General features: G+C 46.0%; 1 protein-coding gene across 1 annotated transcript in view; it reads left to right on the plus strand.

The window, feature by feature from the left end:
• PSRC1 (proline and serine rich coiled-coil 1) overlaps window positions 1-20,991 on the plus strand; it is a 251,207-nt gene that overhangs the window by 57,000 nt on the left and 173,216 nt on the right. Inside the window, 3 exon segments of the mRNA XM_085643328.1 lie at window positions 9,545-9,881; window positions 9,883-9,924; window positions 9,926-10,192. Coding sequence (XP_085499454.1) covers window positions 9,545-9,881; window positions 9,883-9,924; window positions 9,926-10,192 — 646 coding nt within the window.

Raw genomic sequence — 20,991 nt, forward strand, 5'->3', positions numbered from 1 at the left:
CTGCAACCTTGAGGGAGCAGACTTCACCACGGCTGGTGTCAAGAAGACCTCCATGGCTGGTTCCTCCAGACCTGGAACCAAAGGGAGGAGGGGGCGTGATAGATGCGCCTTGTGTAATGTCTCAAATATCACAGAGGTAGGGGGAACTGGTACTGTCACTGAGATTCCCAATTTTGCCGCCCCTCTCATCAGTACATCTTGGAAAGTGGCAATATCATCCACTGGCGAGATTCTAGTAGGCGGTGTTTCCGATAACGTGGGGGAAAGCCGTCCAGTGCCAGAAGAGCCCGTATACCTCGTGCCTCTGGATCGAGATCCATACCTCCATCGTCCATGCCTTGTGTGAGTGGACGATCTGTGTCTGCTCCGTGACCTCCGGCGAGATCTAGAGCGTGATCTCAGTCTGCGTGGGGTCTTAGGAGCCAATGGTAGCCGAGGAGAAGGCGGGAGCTGTGGCACCGGAGGCGGTGGTAGCTGAGGTGGCGTAGGTTGCTTAGGAGGCGCCACTGGGGGCCGGGGGTCAGGTGGAGGAGGAGGAGGAGGAGGAGGAGGAGGAGTAGGAGGCTTCTGAGGCCGCGGCTGAGGGAGAGGCTGCGGTTCAGGCTGAGGTTGCGGCCGTGGTAGAGGCAGTGGCAGGGGGTCCATTGGAGACTCTCTCCGTCCATCACCCCTTGCAGGAGAACCCGGACTAGCTCTGTCCGGACTTCCGTCCACCTTTCTTTTCTTTGCGGGTCTACCCCGTGAAGAGGCTGAAGTGAACGAGGGAGAGCGTCCTCCTCTCCTAGATCCACGACTGGATATCGTAATCACTGAAGAAGTGTTACCAGGTGATCTCGTCCTCGATGTCGAACCGTGCGTCGACCTCGTACGGCTTCTCCTCGCCATTGAACGCAAACGGCGTCCCCTCGATGTCGAACGGCGTCCCCTGTCTTTCCTCGACGTCGAGCGCCTTCGTCTCGACGGCGAGCCTCTCGACGTCGACGGTGAGCGATGTCGCCTCGACGGCGATCTCCTTCGTCTCGACGGCCTTCGCCGGTGTCTCGGCGTCGACGTCGTCGACGTCGATCTATGAGTCGACGGCAAAGGAGACGAGCGGGTTCGCCTCGACGGCGAGCGGCGCTGTCTGCGGGGCGCTGTACGACGTCGATGGTGTGTTGACGTCGACTGTGAAGTCTTCGACGGCGACCTAGTCCTAGGTCTCGCCGGCCCCTCTCTCGACGTCGAACGTCGAGGACGCCGAGATCCAGAGCCCTGGATCGACGGCGAACACACCGGTGCTGTACCTGTCGTCCTCAACGTCGAACGGGACCTTCCAGCCGGTAGGCGTCGTTTCTGCTCCTTTTTCTGCCCGGAGGTCCCTCCAGTGGCTGAAGCATGGGCAGAGGATGGGGAAGGAGATCCTCCATGCCCAGAAGTCCCACCTGTTCTCTGCTTCTCCTGTCCCTGAAGGCGAATCTTCTCTCTGTCCCTCAGGGTCCTCTTGGAGAAGGCCTTGCAGATGTCACATGTAGCAGGGACATGTGAAGATGATAAGCAGAGAATACAGACATCATGTGGGTCCGCTTGGCCATTTTCCTCCCACACTCAGGGCATTTATCAAATAAAGCCATGTTAATTAAAATAGAGTGGGTCAAACTGCACCAAACTACAGGATGCAGCAGAGAAAGGCTCTAGACGTCGAATGAACAAACTTTTATCTGCAAAAAAACAATTTTAGTCCAAAAAATCCACCCAAAAGGGTAGAGCTCAATGCTCCCGGGTCCTGCTAGCAGGAGCCGGAAAAAAGAACTGAAAGTAACTTGCTTTGGCTGTGCATCCTGGGATACCGGGGGTCTCTGGAGAGTTCCTTAAAGGCACGGTATCCTTTTAGCAGACACATAATGACAGCCTATAGGGCTTGTCTGTCCACCCCTTCCTCTCTATTGTTTAAAGGGATTTTGGTGAAGGGAGTGTGATACAATAAAGGAACATGTCAGATGTGAATAAAAATGACATTTAAACTTTATTTTGGCTTTTGTGTTCACTTCCGATGAAGTGCTGGCCAGTGCAGCCATATTGTTATTAGGCTGTATTATTTTGTCTGTCTCTTAAGTGTCTTTGCAGGTTTGCAAATGCAGGACAGCTTAAGAGATATTTTGATTGCTCCGGGGTCCCCGCACATGGGCGGGACTATTCATAGATTATGACTATACACAGAGATCCCCTACTACAGAAGCATGATTGACAATCAACATTCACTTAAGACACTTATGTGAATTCACATAATTGATTAATACAGACTGTAGACAGTATTTGTTCTCACAGTATGCAACACATTATGCTGTGAGTGTCTAGAGCAGTCTTCCTCTCTCATTCAGATCTAAACTGAATTATACCTGATTCTGCAAAATGTTAACCTGTGCATTCTTAACTAATGCTTCTGACATCTTGCTTGCATAGTGCTGGGATACAATTTGGGGAGCTATTGTGCTTTCTAATTATATACCCTTTCCATCCATGGTTATCATTTTGCTGCATCAGCAAGCAGGTCATATATCTATACCCACCTCATCCATTTAGCTCGCATCCAACCAACCATGCATTCCGAAGGGGAAGTAGGAAATCAATGTAAATCAGATTTCTTTGCAGTCTAGTCATGGGTATGAAACGCAATTTACAGTGTACAACACAAAAGCATACAATTCCTGAGTTCCAAAAATAATATTAAATGCTGCAGTACACCATACTGCAGTTTGTTATTCGCATTGGAAAATTAAAACAATTTACACACATTTTCCCGTTTCTCTGTCTTGCTGTTAAACATTATGAAGATGATACATCTGAAAATAGGACAATAGTTGCCACAAATTTAAATGTCATGGTCGTTTTATCAACACTTGAAGGGGATTTTGGTAATAACGTTACAACACTCTGGTGAATTAGTTTTATTATTAATCCCTCTTAAAGAAGTGTGGTTTGTTTGTGCCATCCAGTCATTGAATTTCCCAATTTTGGAGCTGAATAGTTTGTAATTATTTATTCCCCAACAGTGCTTTGTTTGTTCTTCATTCATTAAATAGCCCAGAAGTGATATCATTTGTACAATGTAAGTATCCTCTAAAAATACAATTTGATTTCTCTTACTAGGCTTTTGCTAAAAAGACCAATGATTAATCTCTCTCAGATAAGTCTCCTATGATTAGTCTCAAAGTGATTTTTAGCCTCATACTGAGGGCATCGCTATGATGCCGGTGGGACTGCCTCCGACAGGCCGCCGGACAGTCCTTCGGGCCGACCCCTGCATTACGATGCAGGCGGTCGGACCTTTGACTGCTGGAGGACGGACCGTCGCCTCCGACAGGATCTACTGATCCCGACAGGGCGGCGATTGGATTCATGCTCCTGAATGGAGGCAGATGCCTGTGCAGGCACTGCCGTCAGGATTACGATGTCCATTTCCGACAACCTTTTCATGGAAGTCCCAAAGTCGGAAAGGGACTTTTGGGGCCAAAAGCAGGGACCCCATCCTTCGTAGGCCACTGCTAAGTGGCCCACACACATCATTCACTGCCTTTTTCTACTGCAGCTGTGCTGTGGCCCTTTACCTGGGCTGTAGCACAAGCTGCAGTATAAAAAGGCAGTTTCCAACCGCCTACATGGCGGTCTTATTATGGCGGTTGGGACCGTCGACTCCTTGTCTGTCAGTCTCATTTCCGCTGCAATGGCGGGCCATCATCTGACCAACCCCATCATAATTAGGGTCTAAGTTTGGTAGTCTGGCATCCATTTGTAGCCCTAATCTTAAAGTATTTTCTCTCCTTGCCACATTACTGTCCTGCAATGAAAACCTGTGGGCACACCAACATCACATTAGAGGGACTGTCACTAATAAGGCAGCAATCTCTCTTGGTAAAATTGTAATAAATAACCACCCTATCAGTGGCAAGCTCCTTTCACATTGTGGATGAAAGAAAAGCACCACACCACACTGTGTGGACCCTTATTTCACTAAGGGTATGGAATTCCCAACCTTCATTGAAGTTAACTCTCCATACTCATAATTGCATTCAAGTCTACAATAATACTGGGGTTTTTATCCTATAAGGCCAACTTGGGAAGGTATCCGCAAAAAAACCAAGACAAAAGAAACACACAGAGGCCATAAAGTATTGGTTTGAGAGTATATTGCACACCAAAGAACATAAATAATATGTGACAAAGAAAGACTTATTATTTAGTCATAAATCATCTTAGCACTGCCATAAAGAAACATTCAGTACAAGAACATATTCAGTATTACAAATCAAAAGAACAATCATATGCACAATAGATATAACACATATATGTCAGTTATCAAGTGGTACAAATCAGATACAAAACAAAAGACCAAAGACAAGTAACATAAGTAAAACCAAGATACATGCGTCACAGAGTTTATTTTAAAAATAAAAAACGGTCCAGAATTTTTTTGTACAAAAAGGTTAGCATCACACATTATTCCACATGTGGGCTGATGCAATTAACGAAGTCCCATGAGAGATGGAGGGGAAGATTTGTATTCTCAGTCCTATTTCTACTGCAAGGAATATCTTGCCATTATTAATCATTCATTAGCGACCCAAGAACAAAAAGCGATATCCAGTATTCTTAAACTACAATGGCCAACATCGCCCTGACTAATACAACCAACCTCTTAATGTTACTTGACACGCCCTGCAACCAAACTGAATGCATCTTGAGATTCTGACTATCTGGGGCTGTATTACAGAGACTTCCCCCGGGGGCGCAGCTGGCGTTTGCACCTGCTTTGCACTCCCTAGGGGCATTTTGGTATTACAGAAGGGGCTGCAGAAACTTGTGCGGCCCCTACTGTAATACTGATAGCACTGGTACACACAAAGTGCCAATGCTATCTTCAGGTGGCGTTCTCTCATTTGCATGGGGGCATTCCCCATGCAAATGAGGGAATCCCTTTGCCTCTATGCCTACGATGTATTATAGACGTGGGCACAGACGCAAAGAAGCTGTCTTGAGGCGCACTGTATGTGCGCCCCCTGAGAGCAGTCCTCTGCAAGGGGTAACCCAGACATCCCTTTGCAGGCGGTTGCAGTCACTGACTGCACCTGCCTGCAGGGGTATCACTAATCCCCCTTGAAAGTGCAGGCAGGTTGTTGCCTGCACAGTTAAACGTGGAGCGGTTGCTTCAAAGCCGCTCCATATTTCACTTGATTGCGCTGCCCTGAGGGCAGCACATGCTCCCGGCTGCCCTGGTGGCAGAGCATTCTATGTAATAGGGCACGCTTTCTCTGTTTGCGCCCGGCGCACCTGTTTTAAAGACGCAAATAGGGAAAGTGCACCCTTATACATAATATGTCCTCAGAAAGAGATACCCCTTAGCTTTAGGCTATAATTCACAGTATTACCTTGGTGAATGTAAGGGACCTCAGGTTAACCGGCTACATAATATTATACGTCACGCTCTATAAATGCTGCTGCACCAAACTGAAGGCATCCTATGGCCTCAATGTTCTGTACACTTCTACGAACACTTTGACGGTCAACGGAGTGCCTACGAGCAATGATTGATTTCTAAAAATTAAGTGTGAGCAGTTTGTTACCGATGATCTTAATGCAGTTTCCGTGACTGCGATGTGAGTAATATTGTGACAGAAAGTGACTACATGATTTGAGCTTTTTTATTCTGGTGACTGAAGTTGCTACATTCACGTTTTTTTAACGCAACCAATTCTTCTGTTTTGTTCAGATCTGAAGCTGCTTTTACATCATTTATTGGTAAGCGCTAAGAAATATCTCCTCTCGGTGTACTGCATGAGACCTGTGTGACCACATATATTAATTGCCCCTCCTCTTTCATTGTTTTAATTTACAGAATATCCACTTTGTAAGCAATGAATATGATCATTTGAAACATGAGTATGTAGATAAACTCTTGCACCTTTTGAGAGCAAACGTCAAGTAAAGTTTCCTCTTGCTCTTTTTTGATAAAGAACTCATATCTTCGATTTTCATCTTAGTGTCCAGATAACATTATGGAGTCTTGCCCTGATGACGACCTCCTTAAAATATCATTCATATTCCATCATACTGAGGTCAAAATGCATCATCATGTGGAAAAGCTATTTCTACGTGTTGAAACACTTCAAATTAACTTATCCAGTCGATAATGAATGATTAATAATGTGAAGTTATTCCTTGCAGTAGAAATAGGACTGAGAATACAAATTACCCCTCTCTCTCTCATTCATTTATTGATTAATTGCTTACTGATTAACACGGGAAATGATTCGCGATGCTAACCTTTTTGTGCTCAAAATTTCTGAACTATTTTTTATCTTTAAAAACACCCACTAAGTAACGGTGTAACTTGGTTTTACTTATGTTACTTGTCTTGCTTGGGTCATTTGTTATGTATCTGATTTGTACTACTTGATTACTGACATAAATGCCTTATATCTATGGTGCATATGATTGTTCTTTTGATTTGTAACATGAATATGTTCTTGTAATGAATGTTTCTTTATGGCAGTGCTCAGTTGATTTATGACTATATAAAAGGCTTTCTTTGTCACATATGATTTATGTTCTTTGGTGTGCAATATTCTCTTGAAACAATACTTGATTTATGGCTGTTGGGGCGTTCTTTCTCGTGGATTCAAGTTTACAGCAGAGAGGGTGGCAGGGCCTCTTCTGTCTGATGAGCAAAGGCAACAATGCACAAGGATGCAAATCATCTACCAATGATACCAAATATATTGAGGTCTCGATCTCTTTTTCTACCATTAGCAAAATTTGTTGTTTATTACATGCAAATATTATTGAAATCTATCAACCTTGATTAATAACCAACGGATATTTTTAGTAGATTGAGAGATATCCAAATTCAAGAACACAGTTCTTTTCACGTCATAAATCTTTATGGCACCTTTCCACAGCAAGTAGAGGGATTGGAAGCGCTAGAGAATCCTTTTCTACTGCACGAGACACCAGAAGTGAACCCAGAATTTAAATGTATTTTTTAATTTCATTGTTATTTCAATTATAAACGGCCATGCTAGTTCTAAAACATTGATATTGCAATCAACAGTAATCTGGCACTAGCATACACAAATATACTCTTGCACAAGTTTAAACAACACTGTATATTAAAAGAAGTATGGGGCTTGAAAAGGGGAATTTGTTGCAGTTTCATTGATTTTATATTTGAAGTATGGTTCAAACTAGTAGAAGAATCTAAAATCTTCAATAATCATTTGCACAATACACAGTATTGTATAAAACATTTGTTTTTGGGCACACAAGTTGTAAAGAGTTTGAGGTGTACTTGTACACAAAAAGAACTGAAGGCAACAGTCTTTTCTTAGCTGTAAATTGTCAACCACTCGTGACGAAAAGTCTCAGGTTTAGTCATTTATTGCAAATAGAAAACATAGTTTCTGATTTAAGAGTTTATAATATGTGGGAGGAAGAAAAGCTTAACTAAGTTTGTGTCCTTTTAAGGTCTCGCCTACGCAGCGCGCATGCGCTGAATAGGAGACCTTTAGCCGTCGTGCAGCTCTTTTTCAAAGCACATACTCGTGCTTGTGGCGGCATACAGCTTGCGGGAGTGCGCAGCGGCGCTCCACAAGCACGAGTATGTGCTTTGAAAAAGAGCTCTCCCCAGCGCGCGCACACCACTTGCGGGTCCACCCCTCCGCTGCGATCACTTTCACTTTCAGGCATGCACCACTCCCGGGCTCACCTCCTCCTGCTCCCCCGCCTGTCTCAGCGCTCACCACTCACACCACAGTTTTAAAGCGGGTGCCATTACCAGGCAGTGTTTGATGTGCACTCCTTGCTGCGAGATGCGTGACGCTGCCTGTCGTGTTGCTTCCCTCTCGCAGGTCCTCTGCAGGGGATATGTTTGTTAACTGGATGGCGCCGCCTCGGCATTTGAAAAGAGGGCAGTTCCGTTTATCCGCGCCTGTAACAATCTACAAGTCTACATCACTGAACAGACAGCTGCAAAAAGTATTTTCTAGCAAGAGCATCCGAGCCGCGCTTTATTTTGTTGATATGTCTGCAGCAGCCTTCCTTCAGCTTCTAATTTCTGGGATTGTTTGCGCTATAAATTTCACACTGTGATGTTTCGGTGTCTCGATGTGTTTTTCCCCCCTTCTGCTTTTGCACTCTCCGCTGTCATTCCAATGGTGGGCAGAGACAGATTCAATATTATTACTTTTCATTAATTCATCATCATAATTTTTATACAGAAGAAAGCCTTTTTTTCCGTGTGCATTTAGGGTCATTTCCCTTCTAGAGAGGCACTGACTGGTTACTTCTGCTTACTTTTGCTGAATCATAGGTTGTTAGGTTCAGATCTCAGGGAGCAATTAAGAACATTTTCCATTTTTGAAAACTAAACTCCCAAATATCTTCCTCCCATTTTTCAACCATGTGAAACAACTATAACGTAGCTAAAGTTTATTTCAAACAACATTTTAATAGGCAGTTTAATACTTCAAGTTGATCATGCCTTCTTCAATGTGGCTGTGTTCCAAAGTCAACGAAAATAAGCATAGCCAATAGATCTCGACTTTGGGACCTTATAAGTGTTTAGTTATCCAGCACAATATCCTTGGAGCGACAACATCAAGTGTTGCATGGCGAAACACTTATAAGGTCCCAAAGGCGAGACCTATTGGCTATGCCAATGCTTGTTGCATTTATAAATCACCTTACAGAACACAAAAACAGAATGGAATACATCAAAAGGGAAGCTGGACTGAATGAAAGAGCAAGGATTCACAGAGGAAATGTTTTGTTAAACTGATTACTTCATATAGTAGACAGTTGTTTCAAATACAAAAAGGTTATTGCACAACACTAATATACGCCTCATTTCATCACATAATCCGTAATGAAATACTACTAGTACTTTACGCTAAGAAATGCAATTTATAAGGCTGACTGATCAAAGCTGAAAAAATATTGTTCAAACAAATGATGTACCAAACAAGGCAAAAAGGGACATGCCGGTGATTTCAATGTTGCAAATGTGATATCACAGGATGGTCCTATGTAGATCACCTGTCTTAGTTAAGCACCTTTGCATTATATAACATCACTATTGTAATGTAAGCATACTTTGCCATAGAGTAAACATTACATTAGTCAGACTTTGTGAAAAATAAAAATATGTATTAAGCGACATAAATCCACAATTGAGAGCAAAAATATAAAATTTAGACTCCTGCAAAACTTTTATTAGAAAACAGACATACCATCTCTCAAATGAAGTTTCATTTCTGTGAAGTGGTAATCCTGCCTCAAGCTGGTGATATAAAAAGGTTGAGGATGCTAGCCATCAAGCTTTTCAAACGGAATTCCAGTAGTGCAATCCGTTCCACAGTAATGTACCTCTTGTAATCTGCTTCATCCCTTTAGGTAGTTATGAGCAAAAAGGCACCCAAGTTTGTATAATTTTACATCTGAGACGTAAGATCAAGCACCTTAATGCAGATTTTATCATGCTTAACATTTCCTCCCAAATAATCTTCTCTTTCAGCCCAGAAGATTGCGCAGAAGACGACGATGGACAAGCCATTCCTGGACCCATCCACTTCACTGAAAGATTTGTTGCAAAAAGGATAGACCTCAATATACAAGGTGGGGACAAGTCATGTAATAGCAGAGACGCTCTTCTACGTTGGAGTCCGCTCAGCACTGAAAAGCTGGAAGAGATTGTGAAGGAGGCTAATTGTCTTGCAGCCAAGCTGGAGAAGTGTGCCATGCAGGAAAAAGAAAACAGTCATCTGTTAATAAATGGAAGCAGCTGCTCGAACCAGCCAACACCAGAGGGAAATCCTTTAGTAAAGGTCAGACTATTGCAGGAGGAAAGACATGGTCCCAAAGTGCAGTCCCAAAGTGCCACGCAGTTCTAGGCGGGCAAACCTTTTTTGTAATGAATAGTCCTTTGAAAGACCTGTTGCCCACTATAGATCTAGAGTCCATGTCGCCATTGTCTTCGCCTCTGAGCAGTCTTCCCTTGGAAAGTCCTTTGCCTCCAACAGCTGAAGAATCTCCTTTTCACACTTCACTTATTTCTAGAACTGTTGGATGCCCTCAGCCATCTGGAAATAAAATACAGAAGAAATCCACTCCGAAGCAAACGCCTACTTCCTCCCCGGTCAAGAAAACTCCAAGTAATTCTAAGGTATGTTAGCAGAAGCAAATCTCCAAGCAGGCATATTTGCTATCCTCTGAACTAAATATTCCTTATTTTTGCACAGCTTACTATTAGATTGTTTGCACAGCTGTGGTATGAGCACTGAAGAAACAGTACGTACATTGTGTTTGGCATTTTATGTAACTGAGATTGACATAACTTTAGTGATTCCTAGATGGTAACATGGCTGGCTTAGTGGAACTCCGTAAAAAAATCAGAAACCTGGAAGAAACGTAACTTTAAAGATCGGGTGAATATGGCTACCTAGAATAAACACTTTGCATGGTGTGGGAGCATGTGGCAAAAAGCATTCCCTATACTGTGATCTCCTCTAGGGTGAAGTAGATCTGGAAAGAGAGAACTTCTTCTTACTGTCTGACTGGCAGATGACATCTGGACAGTTTCTCTTGCCAAGCGTTTGGGTCATTTTAAGAAGGGGAGGTTTCTGGTGTACCGGACATACTTCTAAAGCACAACGTATGCTGTAGCTTTTTGGAGCAGAAGTCATAAGTCACAGGAGTAGTCTAGAAGTAAAAACGAATAGGGTCTTAAACAATTTTCTGAATTCCACTAGATTGGCCTCTGCATGAAGCATTCCTGGAAGATCATTCCATTCTTTTTCTACTGCCATCAATAAAGCACGGTCACTAAACCTGACCATCCTGCTTTTGGGTATTGAGAAGAGAGAGTGAGAGTTCAAATGTAATGTGCTCTTGGGATGATACCATTAGAATCTATCAACTATACATTCTAAAAGATCTATCTCAAGTAATTGAAAAAATACTCGCTGATTTAAAGGAAGCCAATGTAATTAGCGTAAAAATGGACTGTTATTACGTTTCTGGCAACCTTGACAATTAAACGAGCAGCTGCCATTGGTATCTGCTACAGCTGATAGTATGTTTTGGAGCTGCTAGGGAAATTGAGTTGCCTTGGCCCAATCTGGACTGCATCTGATTAAAAAGATGTAGTTAAGCATCAATAAAAGATAGCAAGGTCTAAAACCGCTTGAGTTGCCCAAAACATGTTTTGTCCACCTAAGCTTCTTTTCTATTTCAGTTCCTTGGTTGTGAACTAAATCAACAGAAGTGCGAGGGGGCCCTTTTCTATTGGCAAGGCTAAATTCTTAAATATTGCTGATCATCTGGAGTAAGTAATAATTCTGATTATGTGGGGTTTAGTTTTAAGTAATTTTTTGACATTCACCACCTAACATAGCCTAGGAAATTATTAAGGTCGGAATTAGATAAGGTGGATATTTTGTTTATTTTAGAGATATCAAAGATCAACTGTATGTCGTCCATATAAATGTAAAAAGAAGAACTAAGCTAGTGTACAACCAGTGCCAGGGATCTCGTGTAAATGCTAAACAAAAGTATTGGATGGAGCCCTAGGGTACTCCACATTTGAGTGATTTAGGATGGGCTCGAAAAGAAGGGCGAAATACTGACTGAAACCTCTCTGTTAGAAAAAAAGATAAAGTAATCTAGTGCCATTCTTTTATTCCTACATCTTGGAGACTTTCTACCAGGATGATGTGATCCATGGTATAGAAGGCTTTGGATACGTCCAGCAAAACGAGAGCTCTAGCCTCGTCTCTGTCATTAAGAATTATTAAATCATCTAAAAAAAAGTCCAGCTCAGCAATTTTCCCTGGTTGAAATCCTACTTGATAAGAATTGAGCAGAACATTACTCCGATGTATGTGAGTTAATGGAAAAAAGGAAAACTGAGCAACCATATTGGAAGAAAACGAATTATGGAAAACCAATTTTAAGGCAAGACAATTACAAAGAAATACAAATAAGTAAAAAAAAAAAATAAGGACATTTTAAAGGAAAGATCATTTTAATAAAAAAATCAAAAATTATATTTAACATGGGTGAAGTTTAGGGGTAGTGAGGGTTTTTTGGATTCAGGGATGAGTGATGTTTATAGGTAATGAGAAGTTTTAAGGGGTCAGTGATAGATGAACTTTATGCGTGCAAAAGGGTGCTTTTAAGGCTCAAGAATGAGTGAAGTTTAGGGGCGGTGAGGCACTTTTAGAGTGCTAAGATGAGTGGAGTTTATAGCTTGGGAGGGTTTTTAAGGTTTGGTGATGTTTAGGGGTGGTGAATGTTTATTTTATTAATTTTTTATTTGCAGAGTTCGGAGTGCTTTACAACGTGGGGAAAAACACACAGTTTAGCAGTAGTATACAAATTGATTCCTGGCGCATCAGAAGTTGCGGTACGCTGAGCAGCATTGAAGGCACGGAAGACACAGAATGATGCAATAATGAGCGCGCTAAACAACATTGAGGGCAAGTAAGACATGGAATGTCGCACTAGTAAGCACAAAGACTCGAGCCGTGCCTCCTTTAGGAAGGGGAGATAGAGGGACGAGTCCAGAAGGGAATGAGGTAGAAGTCTTACTGACAAAGTGTCTGTCGTGCAGCGTGCAGGCTTGAGAGTTTCGGCAACAGCTATCCCTTCGGGAGAGAGCGGTTGAGGAAGAGGTCTTTGAGCTGTCTTTTGAATTGTATGAAGGAGGGGGTAGTCCTGATATGGACTGGGATGGAGTTCCAGATTTTGGGCGCGTTTCCAGAGAAGGAATGGGAAGCGTTTTTTTGTTTGGAGGTATGAGGAGTAGAGTGTTGGTGCTTCTGAGGCTCCTTGTATGGCCGGCCTTTTTTTTGCAGAGTTTTATATAGCGCAAACTTTACCCAAATCCGAATCAGGTATCAGAGCGCTTTACATAGCACCAGTTACGTTACATGAGGACACACATTCATTTTTTGTTAGGAACGGGGAGATTAAGTGATTTGCCCAGAATCACAGGATGTTCAGTGTCATTACCGAGATTCAAACCTAGTTTCCGAGGTCGAGCGCCCTAGCCGTTAGGCCAACTCCTCTCCCCAACTCTTCTTGAGTTTGGAGGCCAGGTAAGCGGGTTTCCCTGTGTGCAAGGCTTTATGCTTGAGGCAGGCCTTTCTGAAGTTGGCACGCATTTCAACTGGGAACCATTTTAGCTCTCTGAGTGCGGGCGAGATGTGGTCATATTTCTTTACTCCAGTGACCATTCTGGCTGCTGCATTGAGAGTTGTTCTAAGGGGAGCTAAGTGGGATTTTGCTGTACGTGTGATGGAAGCATTCCCGTCGTCTAGTCTCGACAGCACCAGGTATTGAGTAGCTTGTTTGAGGTCGTTGGGTGGGATGAAGGGTTTTATTTTGTGGAGTGTTCTTGATGTGTTTGTGCATGTCTAGTTTTGGGTCCAGGGTGATTCCCAGCGATTTTACAGAGTCCGTCAGGGTGAGATTGCCGTTGAGAGCATCAATTGTTTTTATCCATTCAGCGAATTGAGTGTTCTCCTCTTTGTTGGAGATGAGGAGGATTTCCGTTTTGTCCTTGTTGAGTTTCAGGGGATTTCGTGATAGCCAGTGTTGGACTTCTCTTAGAGTGTCATTGAGTCTGTGAATGTCATCAAGGGTGGAGGTTTCAAGCTAGATCTGGGTGTCGTCTGCATATAGGTGGAAGGGGATGTTTTTGTTTTTGAGTATGGAGGTGGGGGGTTCCATGTAGATGTTGAACAGTTGTGGGGAGAGAACAGATCCTTGGGGGACACCCCTGTTGACAGGGTGTAGGTCAGATGAGAAGTTTCTGATTTTTATTCTATGGGTGCGGTTCTGGAGAAAAGAGGAGAACCAGTTTAAAACCCCCTCTTCTGCACCTACCCTTTCTTGCAGTACCTTGATGAGTAAGCTGTGGTCAACCGTGTTGAAGGCAGCAGATAGGTCCAGGAGTATGAGTAAGGAGCATTGGTCCGTATCGAGAGACATGTGTAAATCGTCAATGACATTGAGGATCCGTGTCTCTGTGCTACAGCCTTTTCTGAAGCCTGATTGATGGCGGTCTAGAAGGTTAGTGCCGTCTAGGTGTTAAGTCAATTGGAGGAGAACACACCTTTCCAGGATTTTAGCTAGGAGAGGAAGATTAGAGACAGGCCTGAAGTTATTCAGATCACTAGTGTCTAAGCCCGTTTTTTTCAGTAATGGCGTGACTTGGCCAACTTTGAGGCAGTACGGTACGACTCCGGTACTTAGGGAACTGTTAATGATCTTGGTCCAGAGAGGGGCTAGGGAGAGTTTGAGTTTTTTGGCCAGTCAATCTTGGTGATTTTGTCGTTGAAGAAGTTGGCGAAGTTCTCACACAGGTCTTTGGAGGCCTGAACTGAGGATGAAGGGGGTTTGGAAGTTTGTTGTCTCATAAGTTTGAAGAGTTCCTTGGGCCTATTTTTTGCGTTGTCCAAAGCATTACAGAAGAAGGAAGTCTTTTCGTTCTTGATGTGTTTTTTGTACTTCCTGCATATTGATTTGAGCTGGTCGCGGAGGATGTGGACAGGTTGTTTCACCAGAGTCTTTCTAAGGCTCTTAGTTGTCTTCTTTCGGAGTTTGTCTGTCTGTGTTAAACCAGGATCTAGATGGGATGTTTCTGGTTCTTTTTAGTTTCAGTGGCGCTATTTTGTCTAGAATGTCTGTCATAGAGGTGTTGTAGTGATAGGTGAGTTCTGTTGTGTTGAGAACCTCTGTGGAGGTGGGAAGAAGAGAGCTTAACCTTTCCTCCCAGTCAACCATGGGAATCTGAGTTAGATTTCTCACCCAGTGGGGGGTCTTGTGTAGGGGGCTGGTCTGGGATCATTTGGTTGATGTGGAATAAGATGATGTGGTGGTCAGACAAGTCAACAGGCAGGATATGGTCGATGGTGACTGAGTCCGGTTGGGCAATAATGGCATCCAGGGTTGATCCTCTGTTGTGGGTTTCCTCTGAGCAGTGTTAGGTGAGGTTATTGTGTAGGAGCTCGTTCAGGTTTTGGATTAGCGAGTCGTTTTCCTTGTTCCAGTGAATGTTGAGGTTCCCCTTGAATAAGGCTGTTGGAGTCCCGGAGTGAACAGTGAATAATCAGGTCGGACAAGTGATCTCCGAATGCGAAGGTGTTGCCAGGCGGATGGTAGAGGAGGTGGCAGAATAGTGTTTTGTTGTCGCTTGTCTTGATGTTGGCGGTTAGACATTCAAAGGTGTTGTAATTGAAGGTGTTGATTTCCGTCACAGAGATGTTGTTCTTGTGTATGATTGCTACATCCCCCATCTCGCTGTTTTTTTCTGTCTTTGTTGATGATTGCAAAGCCTGGGGGTATCGGCATGTCCAAATTGATTGGAGAGGAGAACTCATTTAGCCATGTCTCTGTGATGAACGTGATGTCGATGTCAGGGGTAAGTATGGTTTCTGCTAGCTCTGTTGCATGTTTGGTGGCTGATCTGCAGTTTATGAGCATGCAGTTGGTGGAGGTCCTCCCGTTTTTGTGGTTCATCATTAGTGGGGCCCTGGGAATGTTAGTGAGGCAGGCTGGGGGTCTTGAAGCTCTGGGTGGGGAGTGGTCTCTTCTTAGACCTGTGATGACCTGGATCTTGGGGTGATAGTGGGGGGAGAGCAGTACGAGGAGGCAAGGTCCAATGCTTTGCTCGTGGACATAGCAGCTCTTGTTCTTTTGGGTCTCTCTGTCTGGTTTAGGAGGGGGGATGAGTTGCAACTAGGTCCAAGAGCCTTGGAAGGCCTTGGAGGTGTGGTGCTGGAGAAAGTGCGAGTCTGGTGAGGGCGTGGACTGGGCTCTCGAAGTGTGTTGAGGTTCAGTAAGATTTTGTTCAGGCCCATGATTATAGTTTCTAGTTGGTTTTCTAGTAGAGCGAGATGCTACGTCGTCTCACTAGAGACGGGGGGTGGGGGCGTTCTGCGCGGGGCGGTCTCGAGAAGGGGAGAGCTTGTCAGTGTTAAGCTGGAAATTGGTGTACATGATGTCCGTGTTATCAGTATGGGTGGCCGTGGGCAAGGGGAGTGAGGAATCACTAAGTGATGCTGGCGTCCTCTTGCGTGTGGGTAAAGAGGGGGTGCTGGGAGTCGTAGATTGGGGGTTGGGGACGAAAGTGGTTGGTTGGGGGTGGTATAGTGATGGGGGAGGGGGTAAGCAGCAGTCAGCCTGGGGTTGGAGAGCCTCAGTTGTGTCATACCACCGGTTTGCGTTGCAGATGCGGTATGTGCTGTGTCTGTTTGGCGCGGGGAGGATTGGGTGGGGGTTAATGTCAAGAGGGGGGTTGGCGTAGGTCATGGGATTGGTTTGCGGTGTTTCGTGGTGGGTCGATCTGTCAAAGGGTAGGGAGTTGGTCGGGAGGGGGTGACGTGCGTGGGAGGGAGGGCTGCATAGCGAGGGGAAGAGGGAGTTGAATGCGTCAAGGGTGTCTTTAGCTTGGATCTTGACTGTGCCGTTAGGGTAGATGGTCACAGAGGTGTTGCCTCTGCGGGAAGGGCGGTCAGGGAGTGAGGTCGTCAGTTTGCAGCTGTGGGGCGTGTTAGTTGTTTTGGATTTGTGGAGATGTGATCTGAGAATGGAGTTCCAATTTTCCGGTCTGTCCGTGTGAAAAATGAGATCCATTTTCAGGTGGCCTATGGAGGAGCAGTGCAATATGTCCGCGAATAGTGTTTCTGGGTGTTGCCTAATCAGTCTGTTTGAAGTTTCTTCTCGCTTTTGAGGAGAGGTTTGGGGGGAAAATGATGGAGAAGGAGTTTGGGCCGTGAAGTTTTAGGTAGTTAAGTGAAGAGGTGCTAATGGTTATTGGTGTAGTGGATGGCATAATGCCTGGTTAGAGGGTCAGATAGCTACTTCGACCTCTACTTTGCCTGTTTGGCTATTACCAGGACCAACTTTTTGAGCTGATAGGGTGTGTTCGGCATTCGCTGGGGCAGGTTTATCAGTAGTGGATAGGATGCAGTTGAGGATTGGTTTATAGCGAATCAGTCGAGAGACTGTGCCTTACATCAGTGCTTTAGCCGATAGGCAGGAGATCAGGATAGTATTGGCGACTGTGCCTTATACAGTGCTTTTGCCTTATATCTGTACTTTAGCCGATAGACAGGAGATGGGGATAGGCAGAGTCCGCCGTCTTAGGGACAGGCATCATGCTAATGTCAGGCGACGAACTCGGGTTTACATCACTCGTGTCTGAGTGCTGGGGCTGCTTGACTGTAGGATTTTTCTGGGGAGCAAGAGGATGATGTTCGAGGATTGGCATGTTGCGGTTCAATGAGGAGAGTCCGGAACTTGTCCGGTAGGTGGGAGTAGTGGGTAATCAAAGGTCGCCATCTTGGTGACAGGCAACGCAGTAACGTCGGAAAGTGATGGGTCTGCAACCACTGTGCCTTCTGTCTTTGAGGTAGCGCAGCTATAGGGTTGTTCTGGGGAGCCTGGGAGAGTAGCCTTTGTGTAGGATTATTGCGCTGCCATGGCGGGAGATCAGTGCTTTTATCTGATAGATGGAGGTTAAGGCTGAGTGGAGGTCGCCATCCTGGGCACAGGTATCCGTGATGTGGGGGGGAATGAGTGTGCTCAGCCTCCGGATACTTTTTGTTGAGGCCCACGTGTCTATGAGTAGTTGTTGCCAGGTTCGGAGAGACGAAATGTGCAATAAAGGTGGTGATTGAAGTTGGAGGGATTGGTCAGTTAGTGAATGGGGCAATTGTGGGTTGAAAGCTGCCATATTAGGGTCAGGCAATGGAGTTATACGACCTGTTTCTCTCTTCCTGGGTCGGCGTTTCTAGTGAAGAATAGTTCAGAGGCCAACGATCCATTGAGTAGACCCTTCCTTAATTTTTGACTTGGGTACTCACCGGAGCAGCTTAATGGTTATTGTGGGTAGGGCATCGCCATTTTGGGGTCAGGCAGTGGTTCCTCCGTGAATCCTGCCTATCGATTTCGCGGTGTGACTGGGGCGGCTGGGCGCCCGGTGCTTGCCAGGATTCGGAGGAGTGCTGTGGTCGCAGGAGGTTGGACCAGATGTGATGGGAGTTTATCCGCGATTCAGTATGCTTAGTGGGGTTTAGGGGCCGCCATTTTGGGTTCAGACAATGCGGTAACTTGCCTCCCCGTCGCCTTTTACTGGCAGCAAGATCCGAGGTTCCAGGGAATGTGGTCTTTCTCCAACAATTCAGGGGGTTCAGTGGGATTGAGTACTATCTGACTCTTAGTTAGTTGTACTTCCAGGATGCAACCTATGGCCGTTACAACATCCTGCGCTGATTGTAGACACTTGGTGCTCAGGCGGGTTCAAGCGGTGTTTTTACGGACGTACTGCTATGGAGTCGACCGACTTATCGATCCCTTCTCTGGTGGAGGCAGCGAGGAGGGGATCCGCGATGTCGGCGGAGGATCCACAGTGAGGTTCCGGGACACCCCCTTGGCGAGTTATGAGCCGGTGAGTCTCAGTGATCGAATCGAATGGTTCCCGGGGGAGGGGAGGTTTGTGATTTGCACAATATAGTGATCCCGTACCCCGGAGCTCTTTCTCAAAGCTCTGCCCCTGCGGCCATTTTTCTCTTGAATGGTTTTTAGGTTTCAGGAATAGCTGGAGTTTAGCCATGAGGAGAGGCTTAGAGCTCTGGTGTGGGTGGAGTTTATGGGCAGAAAGAGTTTTGGGGTTCAGAAATGGGTGAAGTTTAGTGTGGTTTTAAGTGTTCAAGGATAGGTGGAGTGTCGATATACAAAGGGTTTTTAAAGTTCTAGAATGGGTGGTTTAAGGGTTTCGGAGGGTTTTCTAAGGTTTAGGGATGAGTGCAGTTTAGGTGTGGTGAAAGGTTTTAAGGGTTCAGGGATGGGTGGATTTAGGGGTCAATGACGGGTGTAGTTCAGGCATGGATCGCTGAAGCTCAAGATGGCCGGCGAGTAGGAGCTCTCCCAACGAGCTCCCGGCTTGGGGAATACTAAATCGGTATTTATCCCCTGATTTACCCGACCATCCGATCCCTTTTTTACCATCTACAACTACTGATCAAAGGAAACTAAACTAAATTACCTCTTAAGTGGCTTGCCTCTATAAATCGACTCAACAAGGATCCGACTGGCCCACACAGTGCCCTCCTCGCTGCTCGGCTAATGGACCACACCAGCCGAAGCTGTCCTGAGGTGACCCCGGCCTCCCTGCCGGCTCTGGGACTCTCAGAGCCTTGCCCTCCGAAGCCGTCCTCCTACGATCTGTGCCCTCATCGCTGCTCAGCTCCCGGATCACTGTTACAGCAAACAAATGATGGACGGAATGCTGACAATGCAAACATTCTCCCCCAGGCAAAAGATCTGGGTTAAATCCATCGTTCTTTTGCCCACTACGGCACCCCAGTTTGGACCCAACCATATGCAAATGAGTCTTGACCCTGTGCCCCATGGGAACAGTCCAGACCGAACTGCCAGACCAGGTCCTCCATGGACCGGAAACAAGCATCCTGGGACCAGTTTCAGGGTATGTCACCCTTCTTCAGCCAGGCTAGCTTGAATCCAGTGGCACAGTGAGCAAGGGACCCACGTCTGGACATAACCCATCCCACTTAGGGCGAAAAGTGTTACAGCAAACAAATGATGGACGGAATGCTGACAATGCAAACGTTCTCCCCCAGTCAAAAGATCTGGGTTAAAGCCATCGTTCTTTTGCCCACTACGCCACCCCAGTTTGGACACAGCCATATGCAAATCAGTCTTGACCCTGTGCCCCATGGGAACAGTGCAGACCGAACTGCCAGGCCAGGTCCATCATCTCCTTGTGTGTGCTTTGTTCGCCCTAAGTTGGCAGGGTATGCCCAGACGTGGATCCTTTGCTTACTTTGCCACTGGATCCAAGCTAGCCCGGCTGATGAAGGGTGTTACCCAGAAACCGGTCCCAGGATGCTTGTTTACGGTTCATGGAAGACCTGGCTTGGCAGTTCGGGCTGGACTCTTCCCATGAGGCACAGGGTCAAGTCTGATTTGCATACAGCTGGGTCTGAACTGAGGTGGCGAAGTGAGCTAAAGAATGATGATAGATTTAACCCAGATCTGTGACTGGGGGTGAGTGTCTGAAAAGTTTCAGCACTCCGTCCATCATCTCCTTGTGTTTGCTTCAGCTCCCGTATCACGCCAGCCGATTCTGTCCTGAGGTGTCTGACAACAATCCAACACTGTCTTTTCTTGTTGCAAGGAACAGGCCCACCGGTGCCTCAACGAACGGGGACTGGAGGCACTGCTCCGCTCCGGCCTGACCTGTGGAGCTCTCCAGTGATCCGACGCCTTCCCCTGGCCCCCTGCCGGGCTCTGGGACTCACAGTGCCTTGCCCTCCGAAACCATCTTCCTACGATCTGTTTCCTCCTTGTTGCTCAGCTCCCGGATCACGCCAGCCGAAGCTGTCCCGAGGTGTCCGACAGCAATCCAACACCGTTTTTCTTGGTGCCAGGAGCGGGCCCACCGATGCCTCATCGAACGGGGACTGGAGGCGCTGTTTCAGCTACGGCCTGACCCGTGGCGATCTCTGGTAATCCGTCGCCTTCCTCCTGGCCCCCTGCGGGGCCTGGGACTCACTGGACCTCACCCTCAGAGGCCGACCTCCTGCGATCTGCTGCATGGTCTTCTGCGCTCCCACCCAGGAAAAAACCCCTCGGGTGCACTTCTCCACGGAACGGGGAAGTGAATCATTCCCCGGCCTTGACCTCTCTCGAGCCGCTCTCCCGAATTACCGACGTCATTCTCGTCGCTCCCGAACTGAACGTGATCCCTCCGGAACCTATCCCGCTGTGCGAGGGTGAAGTTTGTGTCCGAGTCAAAAGGAGTCCACCGCCCCCAGTCTCAGTAAGTCTAAGCTGGCCTGGCATCAGCCCCTCTGCTCCACTTGCCTTACGATTCTATGGGGGCTCCGGAGCACCTCTCAACCGTCTCCCCAGCTGCTGAATTTGTTGCCTGAC

This window comes from Triturus cristatus, chromosome 1_1, assembly GCF_964204655.1.
Source record: "Triturus cristatus chromosome 1_1, aTriCri1.1, whole genome shotgun sequence".
NCBI lineage: Eukaryota > Metazoa > Chordata > Amphibia > Caudata > Salamandridae > Triturus > Triturus cristatus.